The sequence below is a fragment of the Thermobia domestica genome, chromosome 13, assembly GCF_964235325.1.
Source record: "Thermobia domestica chromosome 13, izTheDome1.hap1.1, whole genome shotgun sequence".
Lineage (NCBI taxonomy): Eukaryota > Metazoa > Arthropoda > Insecta > Zygentoma > Lepismatidae > Thermobia > Thermobia domestica.
In genome coordinates, this window is record NC_137466.1 from 145,344,798 (window position 1) to 145,362,234 (window position 17,437).

At 32.1% G+C, this 17,437-nt stretch overlaps 1 protein-coding gene across 2 annotated transcripts; it reads left to right on the forward strand.

The window, feature by feature from the left end:
- Positions 1-1,201: 1,201 nt before the first annotated feature.
- LOC145668614 (enhancer of split mgamma protein-like) lies at positions 1,202-13,619 on the forward strand. Of its 2 annotated transcripts, XR_014128050.1 has the most exons (5): positions 1,202-1,441; positions 5,416-5,766; positions 8,162-8,439; positions 11,999-13,338; positions 13,393-13,619. XR_014128050.1 is itself a non-coding variant. In XM_081736651.1 (4 exons), the coding sequence occupies exons 1-4, from the start codon at positions 1,370-1,372 to the stop codon at positions 12,009-12,011; spliced, it is 714 nt and encodes a 237-aa protein (XP_081592777.1). In that variant the 5' UTR covers positions 1,202-1,369; the 3' UTR covers positions 12,012-13,619. The 2 variants fall into 2 exon arrangements, 1 of the variants encoding a protein (XP_081592777.1); XM_081736651.1 differs by having other exon boundaries at positions 11,999-13,619.
- Positions 13,620-17,437: the final 3,818 nt, after the last annotated feature.

A 17,437-nucleotide genomic window follows, 5' to 3' on the forward strand; every position in this document is an offset into this window, starting at 1 on the left:
TGCCGGCTAGATTAAAGGAGACGGTGATGATGAGAATTGAATGAAATGAAGAAAGCGGGAGGAAACGGGAAAACCCCGAGAAAACCCATGTACACGGTATTTGCCCACCACTAACCTCACTTGGCGCGAGCTGGGATTGAACCAAGTACCCCATATACCAGAGGTGAACGCTCTATCACTGAGCTACCGCCCGGAGTCTCCTGATTACGAAGAGAAAGAGGTTACCAATCTCCGTACACCCACATGGAACATATAGTATCTATGAATACAGATCAATAGTTATAAACGCTTCAAACTTCCGTTCTCGTTACCTACAACCAAAAACAGAAAATAATTGACAACTTACAAAAAAAAAAAAAAAAAAAGGCAATAATAATAAAATCCCTAAGCTGTATGTTGCAACACTGACTGGCCAAAAATTGTAACGTCCTTGCTAAGCGAACAGGTGCCTATCACAATAAAGAGTCCTTCCCCATTTCAATACAACACACTATGCCATTTCTCCCCCAATAGCTTTGGATTTATTTCGAGAGTAAGAGAATCGGGGATGCGAAAGGAAATCAATCAATCAAGTTAATAATGTAATTTGAACGTTTATCATTTGTTTTATATTTTATTTTAAATCTTACTAAATCGGTGTGCGGTACAAAGTGTGGCGAACTAAAACACAATAGCTGCATTAATTATTAGCGTGCTACACATGCAATATGTACTGCGAAAGGGCTGGTGATTAGTTGCCCCTCCTCTCGCGGTCATTGCCAGTGATTATGCTGTGGTAGATTTTCCTGGTTGATTGCATTATTCTGTGGCTAAAATTTTTCGCTTAATTTCGTCGGAAGATTTTTCCTTGACCAATAGAAATCGTAGTTGTTCTTCCTTCCTTGTTGAATAAAACACAAAAAAAGACAAGAGAGAGACAAAAACGTATCTATTGTTTTCTTAACTATCCTGGAGGGGCTTCAGGAGGGAGGGAGGGACAAATAAGATTCGGGTTTGTTTCTGGTGCACACACAATTCGAGCAGGCTGTCGCGAAATATACACACTCGTGAAAAGAAAAAAAATGAGCGTAATCTCAAAGGGGGGAGAGGGGGCGTTGCTGTACAGGTGCTGCTGGGGTGTGTGGGAACGTTCTGATGCACGGGGTTCCCACGGGCCTCGCACACACCTGGTCGCACTATATATAGCCACCCCCTTCCCAAACATGGCTTCACAGTTGGTTTGCCTTGTGCGCCAGTGGAGGAACACAGACAGTGGCTGGCTGCGAAGCTTGATTTTTCTTTTGGTTGCCGCCTACGTATACAAACACGGCACGCATACACATTCGACAGTCACGTGTAGTAGTGCTAAGTCAAAGCAAGCAGTGAAAAAATGTTGTCGCCTTACGCAGGAATTGAGCAACAGCATCACACGCCGGTGTCACGTACTCTGCAGTACAAAAAGGTAGGATAACATGATTTGTTTACTAATATATCGTACCAGTAATTGTTTTAATACGATTTTAATGATGCAGCAATTATTAACTTTATTCAAGCATTTAGAAACTTAAATTTATTACAACGAATTGATGTTCTTGTGGTCAATTTCTGCATGTCTTTAGTAAATTTGAGTTTCGGGTTAGAAATTGCGGGAAAGAACTAATTAAAATTATGTTTCAAGTTTTATAATCAGTGCTTTAGTGTATGGACGTTGATCACAAATAATAGTAAAAATAACACTAAATTTTAACAACGCCGAAGTTCAAACAAATTGCATATTACTCATACAGTTAGTTACAAGAAATTCGAACAACTCTGAAAACCTTTGTTTGAAAGATTTAAAATGGAAAAGTTTGAGTTAATGGTTAATGATAATTCATTAACCATAGCACTGATACCATGTTGCTGTATCATAATGAAATAAGACTGACTTGATGAAAATTATTTTAATCTTTAGTTCCATCTTAATAGAATTACGTATACGGTATTTAGTGCCATAAAGATATGTTCTTCCACTTCAGGTTTACATCCAAGTATGTCTTTTGTATAGCTCGATGTAACCTGTTGATTGACATATGTCTGTCCTTACAAGGATATTTCCTAATATAATGCTAATTGTTAAAGAATACCAAAAAAACTTCATTTAAGTATTTTAATGATTTCGTAACTTTAAAATAAGCGTAAATTTTGAAATTATCTCAAATTCAGAACAATCTATGACAATTTTTTTTTTAAGTGTGAAAATCTTTGGTTGTATTTTGTAAAAAAAATTCTACTAAAGAAAACGTATCAACAGCACGTGACTTGCCTAAATTATAGCATAACAATCTACAATGCACGATTATAGTACTGCGAAAATAAATAATAGTAATGTACCATCATACGATGCGCAATGCTGCAATTTTTTCCCCTTACAACATTGGTATTTTGCACACAGAAAATTTAACAAAGCAAAATATAAAAAATTACAAAAATTGTGATACGAATAAAAAATGCAAGAAATTATTATTATAAAAGAAACTTACTAATAAAAAATAAAACAAATATGATTGTTGTACGCTATAATTTAAATGTTATGTGCAGTTGAATAATTTTCCGAAGGAAAAAGTGATTAATATATAAATTCAATTTATACATTTTTCTCCACACTGTTCAGTTTAAGTTACATGATCAAAGAGTGTTTATTTTATAAATAATTATCCAAAAGTTAGAGTAATTCCGGTATGTATCTTGTATTATATACAGTACTTTCTTTTTTCACCAGTAGACGCGTTATTCTCGCAGTTTCAAAATACAGCAAAAATAAATATTTAAAAATTTAGAATATTTTTTTAGTTCCTGGAAAATGTTTTTATCCAAAATAATGATTTCAAATTATTTCTCGTTATGCTCTCTGTATAAAGTTTTAAGTATAGACTTTTTGGACCCTTGTGGTTTTCTTCTAAATTCTAATTGTTAATAGGGGGCACGGTGACTTAAGTGTAGAGCCCTTACCTCTGGAGTGAGAGGTCCCTGGTTTTATTCCAGCCTATGGAACTTTGTGGTGGACAACTTTGCGTGCGTGGATTTTTGTCGAGGTTTCACCATATCCTCCTGCATTCTCATTCCATCAAGTCCTTTTATAATCACTCATCTCACTTAGGCTACAGAGCATAACCGTTTGCTATTAAACTGAGTAATTACCGTCAAACATGCTTCTTACAACTCATTTAAGACAATCCGTAGGGTTTATCGCAGGAGGGGCAAAGCTTGTAGTCCTTTGCTTTTAATATATATGTATATATACAGTGGCGGATCCAGGATACAAGAATTAAAAGTAATTTGTTTTCATATTTACTTCCATTACTGAGTACTCTATTGTGTCAGTTATTGTAAATTAATTATTAAGGTACCGAGAACGATGATACAGCCCTCTACCAAGATTTTTTAAATAAAAAAGTAAGGAGAAAAAATTAAAAACAAAATATTTATCTTTACTGATTTTTTTCTTGTAGTTGTTTATATATATGTATTATTCATGATTCTTACTGGTTCTCATTACTCTGTCTGATAGACGTTTGTGTCTCTCTCAGTAATATTTAACCTTCAGGGGCGTAGTTGGCAAATTTCTGCATTGAAAAGATTTAGTCATTGAAACCAGTTTGATTGCATTTCTAAAATTAAAAACAAAACAAAAAAAAGATATATTTGCGCTATATATAGAATAGGATCTATATTGAGATAGGACCGGACACTTTTAAAACTTACTTCAATCAATTACTATATTGCCCGGACGTTGATCCATAATTTATGTCCTTAGTTTCATTTCTCTGTCATGAATTTCCTGCTGTAATGAATCTATAAACTAAAAAAACCACGTCCCTTTGAATAAAAGACCCAAAAATACATATATATTCCTAATTGAAATAAAAATTTAAAATATATGGAAAATAATTTATTTTTAATAAAAAGAAATTTGTGAAGAATTCAAAATAAAGAAAAAATACAATACGTATAAAAATTATTGTTTCTATTAGGGATGCGCACCAGACGAGTCGAGACAGGTTTTTCATGACAAAATTCGAGTCGAGACACGGCTCTTCCAATAGAAAAATATACATTTTTCGAGTCGAGACATCAGTTTTACAGCGCATTTTCGAGACGAGACAGCCACAAATCTTGTCTCGTGCGCATCCCTAGTTTCTGTACAGTTTTATCAATCTACCTTATACTATATGTTTGAAGAAACTAACTTAGTAGATCAATTCCTAAATATTTTATTTATTTTTTAAAAATAGGAAAATTTGATTTAGGATTTATATCAGATTTTCTTGGTCTACTTTAAGGGTGATTACTATAGTGCATTTAGCATGAAACCAAATAATCCAAAAGCCGCGCCAAGAGCACTGGGTTGGGAGTTGTAACTTTGAGTAAAGGGAGCGGAACTTTGATTTGACGTTTTATGCTTCTGCTCTGAATAGTTAATGAAGCAAAAGTAGAATTATAATGAATGAATGATGAAATGACAATGAAGAAGTGAAATGAAACGGAAAAACTCCGAGAAACTCCAGCATATGGTATTGGTCTCCTGATAATCTCATTTCATACGGTGTGGGATCGAACTCGCGACTCCGATATCCAGCTTAAATACCTATAATGCTTATCCAACTGAGATGTCTTTTAAGGGATTTGGCTGATTGGAATTCAACGTCTCTTTCAGGCCAAGTCTGTATGACACGTCGATATTTACCTTAATGTGGGATCCGAGCCACAATAGCTTCTACCGGCAATTTATCCCAGGTCTCGCGCGCCAAAGGAGTATATGCTAACCATATAGGGTCTAACCACAAGGGAGCTCCTTAGAAGTTGGCATTTAATAGGGGATGGATAGGTGCACCAACTTAAACTTTTATTTTTCAAGGGGATCAGACTCAGTTTTGGGCAAATATACGCTATATTTTTATATTGTCCGAAATTTAAAATTTTTAGAACAGTATTTTCTAAGCAATCTAACAGAGAATAATTCAAATTATGGTGACTGGTATAGTAAATAGTAATTGGTTGAAGTTAGTATTGCTAATTAAAACCAGAAAGTACACGCATACGGAATTTGTTCTTCAAAAAATCTATATATGGTTCCGGAATCGAATTCACGGCACTGCATATCATAGGGAAAAGAGTACCATAGTCTCATCTCGGAAAACTGTATAGGGAGCATTGTGGCTCAGTAGTACAGAAGAGGTCACCTCTGCTGTAAGGGGTCTCTGGTTCGATCCCAGTCCGTGAGAGTTTCTAGTGGAGATCTTGTCCATGGGTTTTCTCGGGGTTTTCCTTTTTTTTCATAATCATTAATTTTCATTAATCATCTGCCTCTTTTAGCCTAAAGGGCATAACTGTGGGAAAACATTTTTTTAAAAAAGTGAACATCAAATATTAAATACTTTCTGTCTATATTTGCAGATAACAAAACCACTCTTAGAGCGCAAACGACGAGCTCGGATCAACAGATGTCTGGAAGAATTGAAAGAGTTAATGGTGACTGCTTTGCAAGCAGAGGGCGAAAACGTCAGCAAATTGGAGAAGGCTGATATATTGGAACTGACAGTGCAGCACCTCCATAAAATCCATAGACAAAGGGATCCAATTGAAGACGCCCATAAATTTCATGCAGGATTTTCACATTGTGCCACAGAAGCGTGTCACTACCTTTTATCAGTTCCTGGGATGGATGCTTCCATTAGCAGCCGTTTGGTGTCTCATTTGGGACAATGTGTTGAACGCTTGTCACAGCTGAGTCCTCTCTCAGTGCAGGTGAGTAGATCTTAAAAATTTATTTCGATTTAATAAAATTGCTTGGCAAAAATTTTAAGGATTACTCTACGCTTGTCGCTTTGGAAAACTTAAAGATAGTAAAGAATATTAAATACTTGAAATATAACCCATGTAAAATTATTAAAATGCAATTAAACCAATTTCGTACGCAGAATTTTAAAATTAATAACAAGAAAAGACTATTCAAACTTCATCGTTTCCGGATTTGAGACATGTTTTTGTTTCATGTCTTGTACAGTGAGTATTAGAACCCAGAAAGCCTCCTTTGGGCACACCACTGATGAGAAATGTCAAGGTCTCTTCATACAGCAAATTTTTGGATGCCAAATGCCCAACTAAACACTCAAATTTGTGGGCTTTATGAATGTTCTTGAAATCAGCAATTAATTCATTTACATTTTCGAAGTATTAAATGGCTTACTTCCCAAAATTACCACAATTAGTATTACAAATGAAATTATTATTATTATTATTATTATCATTATTATTATTATTATTATTATTATTATTATTATTATTATTATTAATAATATTAATAATAATAATAATAATAATACATTAATTAATGCCCCATGGTTATGTCCTTTAAGCTAAAGGAGATGGGTGATTTATGAAAATAAATGATTGTGAAATTATTTTTTGAGCTCTCTCATCGGAAATCGAACCCCAGTCCACGTGCATCAAAGACACACGCGCTAGCCTCTACACCAGCGGGCGGGGCCATATTTTGTGTTATTATTATTTGTAAATAAAGTATTAAATGGCTTACTTTTCAAACTGTTCATATGTAGTTGCTTGACTTTTTACAAATAACGTATGGAATAGCTCATTTTTCCAAAATTAGCGTTACTTTCTGTTATGATTACGAATAATAATAATACTGTATGACTATGATGAAAATCCTTAATTAATGTATTCTAGTGTTTCCCGAATCAAGCAATATTAAAATCATTCTGGTAAATATTATCGAAATATTTGCACTTTGTAATCGAGGTAGGGTCCGATGACATAAAGAACGGATCGTTGGGGAGGGTTGGGGTTAAGATCCTAGAATTAAAAAAAAAAAAAAAAAAAAGTACTGGACAAAATAGTATTTCGAGTAATTTTCGAATGCCATTAGTAACTGGTTTTCTTTTCAGATAAATTCTCCTTTCTCTCACATTTTTGACGGAGTACAACCCTGAGTGAAATGACTTAACTTTGTTGATATTTTATTTATTTATTACTTTAACACGTTCGCTACCGACACAAAAAATATTTTTGGGACGCATTGGTTTTCACTAAGGACCAGCGTCCCATATGTGAGACGCTCGGGCTCGTTCTAGCAGATGGTCTGTGGGTAAGGTAATTTTCTTATAACCGGTCTATAGTGGCGGTTTATATCTATGAATCGGTCCCTCGTAAAATCCGGTGTGTCCCATATATGGGACATTGGTAGCCAACGTGTTAAACAGGGGTAAAAGTGAGGGGGACGTCGGCCCCTCACTTTCAAAAAATCTATGGCGTCCCTCCACCTTCTAAAAAATTACAATGGGCAAAGATAGGGACGGGGGACGGCGGGACGTTATGTGTCCTACCTTTTCATATCCACTTTTGTCCCTGATTTTAAATTATTATAAAGGAAAATAGAGAGAAAAAAGGCAATTATGAAATGCAATACTTCCAATTTTGAAGATCTACTCTGCTTAGTTCTTGAAATTTTACACTAATCTTATGAATTGTTTATGGTAATTTTCAATAAAGTGAAATAGGACAAAATTTGTTCCGTGACAAGAGTAGTGGACATCCTTAATTAATATTAGGATGTTTTATGAATCAGAGAATATTAAAATTATCCTGGTGTACTTATCGAAGTATTCCTCAGTTGGTAATCAAGTTAGAGTATGATTACATCGAAGATGGACCGTAAGGGAGGGGTATACGTGTAATAAATCTACAATGTTTTTCAATAAAATTACAATGAAATACGCTTTCAGGGATTAATTCTAAATTACAATAAATAAAATTAGTATCTCTACGGTTTATGTTAAAATAATAATTATTAGTTTTAAACAAACTCATTATTGGTTCTAATACATTTGCGTTATCCTTCATAGTAATTTAACATTATATTTAGAAGCACATTTGCCAGTAATACGTTGTAATTTTAACGAAGATTTTAAACTGAACTTGAAAACTTCGTGCTATTTATTTGTAATAATAAATGAATGTGTATTTTCTACAAAATAGTTAAATTCGGAAACAAGTTACCCAAAATTCCTAACAGACATTAATAAAAATGATTATTATTCACTACAAATTTATTGATTAATTTTAAATTATTATATGTGCAAATACAGTGTGATAAAATGTACAATTTACGTGTAAATTTCAGGTTCCATCCAATCAGAGACCATATTCTCCTCCGGTATCTCCGATGACTCCTCCACCAGTAAATGGAGTACCACCAAATGTACCTCAACAACAGAGCCAAAATTCAGAATCCTCGTGGAAACAGATTCCTAACAGTAAAGATGTGGAGGCAGGGAACTATACCATGTCATGTACCCCAAGCGCCCAGGACCTTATGAAACCAATGACAGGGCTTTTGATGACCGTACGACCAATTCCTATCAGGCCTACAGCACAGCAGCAAAGAATGTGGAGACCATGGTAAGAAGCAAAGGAAAGGATCTCCTGAGTTTGTGATTTTTTTTAACCTGAAAAGAATACTCCAACTTTATTTCAATGATCTCAAAGATGTTAGAGCTCACTGTGGGAACCTGATGATGTATAAAATGACTTATTTGAAATTGTGACTATTACTCACTTTTTTGTGATCTATTTTAGCATGGGCTTGTTCAAATTGAAGCCTTTTAATGCTTTTATAATATATAAGAACTGAGAATCCAGTTGAAAATTAAAATTTCGAACTTAAAACAAAAATGCTTAGGTATAATCTCTTAAGGGTTTTCACTACCGTCCCCACTACTATTTAGAATTTTAGTCAATAACTTAAAAGATATCATAGAATACCAAAAAGTTTAGAAAGTGAGCGAAAAAGCTTATAGAAAATGCTATTAAATTCACTAATAATTGTTTCCATATCATTTTTATGCGCCAAAAATCTGAGTTAATGACGTCATAATTGTCAGGTATATAATGTGAAGTTTAATAAGCAATACCTTGAAAGCAACTATTACTTTACTTAATATCATTTTGTATAGTATTTTTACGAATTTTTAGAAAAAATAGATGTTAGTGGGGAGCGTGGTAAGAACTCTTTAACATCGTTAAAGATTTATGGAATCTTTAGGTCCACACAACTGGTATGTCGCTTTGCCTTGTAAATGTTTCTTGTCTAGACCAGGTGTAAAAGTGAATCTCTAAAGTAGGAGGACGCGTGACGTGACGCCGTCCCCCGTGCCTACCTTTGCCCACTGTATAGTTTTAGAAACTGGAGGGACGCTATAGATATATTTTCGAAAGTGGGGAACGACATTCCCACTCACTTTCACCCCTGGTCTAGACCAGTGCTATTAGAAGTAAAACACAATTCCTTGAAGATTTATTGAAATATTTATGCACAAATGTGTATGAAGTCAACAAGTAAGAGCAATAATGATTCTAAATCAAAGTCAGTGATGTTAATACAGTTTACGAAGTGCAAAACACTGTATTTTTAATACTGAAATGTTTAATTTTCATTAGCCATGTTTCTTCTTTATAATCACTAGTTTTAACAGTTCTTAAATAATTATATGCTACAGGCGTTTCAATTTAGCTAGATTAATCAAATATAATTGATTTAGATTAATAAACGATTTGGTTATTAGAAAATATATGAAAACTTCTAGAAATTTAATAATAAAAAACGTAAAAGGCAAGAAAGTACAAAAACTTATGCAAGTTGGACAAAGAATGAAAATTGTAACATGCGTACATCTAGTGTTCATTTCTTTCCTTTGCCAAACGAACATTGAGACTATTACTATTATTATTATTTAAACACTTAGTCTAATGACCAACAGTAGTTCTTACAGTGAGTTACCTTGAAGTCATGTTACTGTTAAAAACAAAAAAATCGGGATTTTCTTTAGGAAAAAAATGGAATTTTACAATTTTGAATAGGCCTTAAGTTGATTTATAGAACACTTATATTCTTTGTATAATTATCTCTCATATATTTTATACATAAGTAGTATTTTTATTAGATTTTAAGATTGTGTATATTATTATTATTACTTAGTTACGTGATTGTTTTGCTTCCATGTGATCTCATTATTTTAATATGTATAGTGTAAGAAGGTAGATGTACAAAATATACAGTATATATAAGCGTGTATAGCCTACAGTATATGAGTTGTGACGCACTTCCTGTATCGAACTCTCTCTCTCTCTATTGGTTTACATCTGAGGTATCCTGTGTATAGATTTTAAAACGCTACGTCATTTTAACGACAATATAAGGAATCTAATGTTAAAAACATGTACACAAAAATTATGCTGTTTTCAAACTCACAAGGAAAATGTTACTTTGAAATCAGGAAGTAATCAATCTCAGATGCAAACTAGTGCGTAAATATGCAGGAACTTCGTCAAAATTCATGATTTAAAAACAGTCATAATGCTGTAGGAAGAAAAGGAAGGGTTGGTTACTTAATTGTATCATTTTAGTCACTTTTTTGTGTGTGAATGAAACATCCAACAAATAGTTACTTTTCACAACGGGCATTATTATTTTTTTAATAGATCTCTCTTGTGTATTGTTTTTTTCTGAAAAATAGTGGCGGCTCTCCAAGGACTTCATACCAGTAAAAATTTTAACTTTTATCTTTACAAAATAAGTGAAAAACTTATAAAAAGTAGTACATTAGATACGTTTTTCCCTTACTTTGTAGATATAAAATTTTGATTTTTACTGAAAACGTGACTCTCCTCAAGACTCGCCACTGTTCGAAAATGAAATTTTGTCGTAGATTTTTGTTCAAAAGCAAGACAGTAAGTATTATCGTTAAATTCTTCCTTTTCTTTTGCATAAACATTTTTTCTGTATAGAATTCATAAAATGTATCCAAGCTTAGTTTAAATTTTGTTTTTGGTTTCTACTTTTTAGTACGTATTTATGTTTACGTATGGGTGCCTGCGTAAGTATTTCAGTCGGAGGAAGGGAACAGTGTTTTGTAGAGGTAGCCAACTGTAAGACTATATATACACAAGGTATTACAAAAAAATTCTCTCAATATTTTGTGAACAGATTCCTCGCATTGAAATAAGTGCTTTAGTACTAGCACCCAAACAGTCCCTCTAAAAGTGATTGTGCAAATACCGGAGGTTCTGAAAGATGAATATTTGGATATTTCATGTACTAGTTTCTCAGTGATGATTTGTCCGGACTATGATCGGTCCTATAATATTGGAATTGACCTTTAGTTCATTTTTTCACGTTTACGGCATCCTATCACTACGAAACTATATACTCTTCAGATTACAGGTCCACATAAACATTTTTTTTCCTTATATTAATGTGAGGAATATTATTCCCAAAAAATTGTGACAATTTTTTTTTTTTTGTAATATCCTGTGTAGTACTAATAGTGCATATGCTAATTCTAAAGAAACATTTCCAATATGTACAAATCCATTATTTTTTGGCGGGGGGGGGGGGCACGAAGTCAAATTTGAGGAGTTTTTAAAAAACGTATCCTGTTTTTATCCTCATTTTACTATATTCTTATTTCATTTAACAAAAAAATAGTTATTGTATTTCAAATCACTAATTTTTTTCAGAAACCCCCAATACGTGTACACCACTTTTTATGTTTACGTTGCTTCAAAAAAGCAAGGAGAAACAAATAATGTCCCCTTCCTTCTAGGCACCCGTGATATAATACAAATTTCTTCCTTTTTTGCTATTAAATTTAACTATTGTTACTTCCTATATTTTTAATTGAATTATTCTGGGACAAACCTATATGATCTGTGATAGTTTTAGCTTTAGGGTTATTGATAATAGCCATTGATTTAATATTTGTGTAATGAATTAAGAATTATATATTTCTTCAATATTTTTCAAGTAGATTAATTTCTTATAGGTAAAGGTTGGTTTTATTATTATTATTTCGCATTGTATATGTATTATACAAAATAGTATAATATTGATATTATACTGTTAATGAAAGAGTTCTTTTTATATTATATATATTGACACATTTTTTTTCATTGTTACCAGTGTCTTTCAATAATGTTACTATATCAGAGAAAGAAAACTTAATTGCTGTTTGGGTATATCCTATTGTTTGAAAAAGAAGCTTTAAGATGTTATTAAGATGTCACTAATCAAGAAGATGTTTCCAAAGCTAATCACATCTGCACAAAACTAAGCTTTACCATTAATTTTAATGCTCCTTTAAACTTTTTAGAAACGAAGGATTACAATTATTGTATGATTATAAGTTGGGTTTAAAATAATGACAATATATTATTATTGATTTAGTTTCACACAAATTGGCATTGATATTTCCACTTTTTTTTTTAATTACATGAATTAACTAATTAGAAAATATGCATTGGGAATTAGTATTAATATATTCGTTTGTGTGAATTTTTAAATCTAAATTTCCCCGTCAAGGTATTAATTATAGTCTGTTGGTATCTATGTCATCTGTATTTTTTTAACCCACTGATTTATGTGGGAAATTATTTTGAAATGAACGGGAATTTTAAAGATGTGAGTTAACTGATTTCTTCAAGTTCTAACTAAACGTCTCTGAAATTTCAAAATAAAATTTTCATTATTTAGACAGTTCCCAAATTGTAGATTTGGCATATATGTAAATTCATTCGTAAATTTTGCTTGCAGTATTATTGAATAGTGTTTTTTTTTTCTTTTTTGGATCAAAAGATCTAATGTATTTCAAACAAAAATTTTCTTGTACGCCTTATATCTGAAGAACTACATATAGTGTGGCAGAATCCAAACTATCACTTAACTCAGTATGATGTGTTTATTCCATAGAAAATACAAAAACTCGATTTAGGGGCCGTTCAAAAATATTGTGGACCCTGATTCAAAAACTAATTATTGGCCAAAATCCAATCTTTTGATGCATTTTTTAAAAATCATTTCTAAAATTCTTAGCCAAGGTCGCAATCTTTTGGTCCATTTTTTTAAAATCATTCCTAACATTCTTGTTTTTATATTTTCTGACACGTGTTCATGACAAATCTTGTTATGGTGGAAACAAAATTTGACTTACGCAAAGATCTTTGGGACGATCTACGTACATAAGTGATGGACTCTGTATGTATAAATTTAATAGTACTTAAATGAAAATTTCATTTTATTAAATATTAAACTTAGAAATCATAAAAGGGACATTTAAATAGATGTGAGGAAGAAATCAGCAAAATTGAACCATTAACAATTCGATCTCATTTCAAAGAAACCGGAAAAATAGTTCCCATATTTCAGTCAATGGAGTAAAAATAAAATTGGAGTCCGTATTATTACGCCACTAACAAAAATAAGATATGCAAAATAAAGATGTGTAATTTTCTTCGGAAAACAAGGTGAAAAATTTAAAAATAAATGAATTAATGGTGTAATTTTCTTCGGAAAACAAGGTGAAAAATTTAAAAATAAATGAATTAATGGTGTAATTTTCTTCGGAAAACAAAGTGAATTGTTTTTTTTAAATGAATTAATGTATTAATAAAAACCGTACAAACTTAATTATGAACATCTTAGACTCAGATTGTTTTTACCTGTGTATCTAAAGGAGTAAGTACTGTCAAGAACAGCAGTGTACAGTTATTCCTCATACATGATCGTGTTTGTACAAAAAGTTTTTTTTTAAAAAAAACAAAATTATGATAAATAAGAACAAATATATCAAGAATACAGTAGGTTCATATTTTTTTGTTTATGACTATACATGTATTAGCTTTAATAACAGAATCATGTGAAAAAACGAAAATATTTAAAAAAAAAATAATATTCAGGGCTTTAATATATGTCTCCTTTTAGGAATGATTTTATTATCGTTAAAAAAAGTTTGTGGTGGTCAGTAATATTTTATTACTAGTTGTAATCATACAAAATAAAAAGTCTGTGATTCTGTAACAAGCTCAATGACGTTTCTGTGATTTTTTTAAAGCGATAAAATTATTATTGTGCATAGAACAGAGATGTGGTATTGTACGAAAATATATTTTAAGAAAAATAAAGAACAAATATTATATATTTTTTCTTTTAATAATGGAAACCAGATAAAAGAATTATTATTATTATTATTATTAATTACCTGAATCCTACTCATTCTAGAGTTGGAACTACCTATAATTTGAATAATATTTGACCAAACCAAACATTTATTGTTGTTAATATGTGTTACCGTTTCGGCAATAGATTATTGCCTTCATCAGACACATTATGAAGATAACTATACATTGAAAAAACTGTAATACAGAATGGAAAAAGTAAGTGTTTGATTTGGTCATGATCACAATTTATTTTTATTTTAGTTTAAACCTCGTGTTACGTTGATAACTTTTGAGAAATTTTACTGGTGATTCTGCTTTGCTCGGTGCATGTAGTTCCAGGTTAGAATCTTTATGGGAGAGCATTGTCGCATTACAATGATTCGAATTCCATCTTAAAAACAGTAGATAACATATTTCACTCTCAGAAAGAGATTATCCTAAACTTGAACAAACAATTGAGGCGCCTAGTATCAAAATCCGCCTCATTCATTTCGCTTAGTTTCGAGCAATCTCGCAAAACTTGCAGTGAAGCTCCATATACACTCGTACAAAGTCATATACGGTATTTGAACTAGTTTTTTAGTACGTAATATTAAACTTTTAAACAAAGTTCTGTTTCCATGGAATTCTTTTATATCAAACATATAACAAGAGATATATAACTAAACGTCGGTAAAAAAAATTGGTTTGGTTTGCTTGTTTATAAAAAAAATCCCCGATCAAATTATCTGAAAATTCAAATTCAGTGCACATGTGATTGTCGATAGTAAAACTGTTTATATACCTACCTTGTATATGAGTTCGTTGATAACTTCACATTAAATGGATCTGTTTAGAAATGTTTCCTCTGTTGAAGTAATTGATAAATGATATAGTTCACACCTTAAGTTACCTGACATTGTGACGTTTATTTCTAGGTTACTGACAAATAGTTCAGTTACTTCATAAGTATCTAAGGCAGAGGTGGACAAACAGTCAATCGCGTTTTTTTTTTTTTTTTTTTTTTTTTTTTTTAATGACTATCAATTGAAGTAAAGTTATTTTGAATAAAAAGACGAAACATTTGGTTTCCATAAAGAATGCAAAGTACATGTGTGTGTGTGTATGTGTGTGTGTGTGTGTGCGTCGTGGAAAGCATGTCTTGCTGTAATAATAATAACAATAATAAAATTTCCAAAAGTATTACTTCAATTCGCATAAGAAGAAATATAACCCTGGCTTCCTTCCTAAAGTAGATAAAGGAAAAGAAAAGTGCAGTGCCGGTAGCAAATGCACATAGATCGCCAAAAATGTTCACTCTGAAGTTGATCACTGGATCAAAAAGTTTCGCCACCCTTGGTCTAAACCATATGAGTTATTGACATACAGTTTTGTGTGGCATTCTAACCATAGGTACTAACACTGAAAATCGAACACATATCTTCTACACAAAAGTCGCAATAATCAACAAGCAAAAGTAATCTTTGACTGGGTACTGAGAGACGAGAAGCAAGTGTAAAAATCCTTATGTAAGTTGGTCTGACGAAGTCAAGCAGCGCAGAGAACTAGCAACTGAAAACAATTGGGCAAGATAGACTACTATCAAGAGTTTAAAGGAGCAGGAAGGCACAGTGGTAGAGCGCTCATCTCCGATGCGAGAGATCGCTGGTTTGTGGCAGACGACATTACGGTCTTGAGTATTCTCAGGACTCTCATATTCTCACTCCACCAATTATTTCATAATCATTCACCTTCGTTAATCATCCACTTATATTCCCACTTCACCAATTATTTCATAATCATTCACCTTCGTTAATCATCCTCTTATATTAACACTTCACCAATTATTTCATAATCATTCACCTTCGTTAATCATCCTCTTATATTCCCACTTCACCAATTATTTCATAACCATTTACCTTCGTTAATTATCCTCTTATATTCCCATTTCACCAATTATATCATAAACATTCACCTTCGTTAATCATCCTCTTATATTAACACTTCACCAATTATTTCATAATCATTTACCTTCGTTAATCATCCTCTCATATTCCCACTTCACCAATTATTTCATAATCATTCACATTCTTTAATCATCCTCTTACATTCCCACTTCACCAATTATTTCATAATCATTTACCTTCGTTAATCATCCTCTCATATTCCCACTTCACCAATTATTTCATAATCATTCACATTCTTTAATCATCCTCTTACATTCCCACTTCACCAATTATTTCATAATCATTCACCTTCGTTAATCATCCTCTTATATTCCCACTTCACCAATTATTTCATAATCATTCACCTTCGTTAATCATCCTCTTATATTGCCACTTCACCAATTATTTCATAATCATTCACCTTCGTTAATCATCCTCTTATATTCCCACTTCACCAATTATTTCATAACCATTTACCTTCGTTAATTATCCTCTTATATTCCCATTTCACCAATTATATCATAAACATTCACCTTCGTTAATCATCCTCTTATATTCCCACTTCACCAATTATTTCATAATCATTCACCTTCGTTAATCATCCTCTTATATTGCCACTTCACCAATTATTTCATAATCATTTACCTTCGTTATTCATCCTCTTATATTAACACTTCACCAATTATTTCATAATCATTCACCTTCGTTAATCATCCTCTCATATTCCCACTTCACCAATTATTTCATAATCGTTCACCTTAAAGCGAATAAAACTCACTTTAGCCCTAATTCGTTTATATATATTTAAATCACCAGGTTATTATAATAAACATGTCAACTTCAGATCAATAAGTCATAACATTATACGTACCAACTAAAGTCTATTTTATTCTTCTGTTTATACATACACTATAGATCAACAGCCATCCATTTCGTGTATCATGTAGATAATAGTGTTTACCATGACAACATGTCACGTCAATAATAATGTTTTTTTTCTTTTAACTATATACAGGCTATATGTTTGATTATTGCGCTTCTGATCATGTATTGACAAAATAGGTACAGATTAACAATACCATTATAACAAGAATATAACGTTGTAACCTTCGTTAATCATCCTCTTATATTGGAACTTCACCAATTATTTCATAATCATTCATTTTCGTTAATCATCCTCTTATATTCCCACTTCACCAATTATTTCATAATCATTCACCTTCGTTAATCATCCTCTTATATTGCCACTTCACCAATTATTTCATAAACATTCACCTTCGTTAATCATCCTCTTATATTACCACTTCACCAATTATTTCATAAACATTCACCTTCGTTAATCATCCTCTTATATTGTCACTTCACTAATTATTTCATAATCATTCACCTTCGTTAATCATCCTCTTATATTGCCACTTCACCAATTATTTCATAATCATTCATTTTCGTTAATCATCCTCTTATATTCCCACTTCACCAAT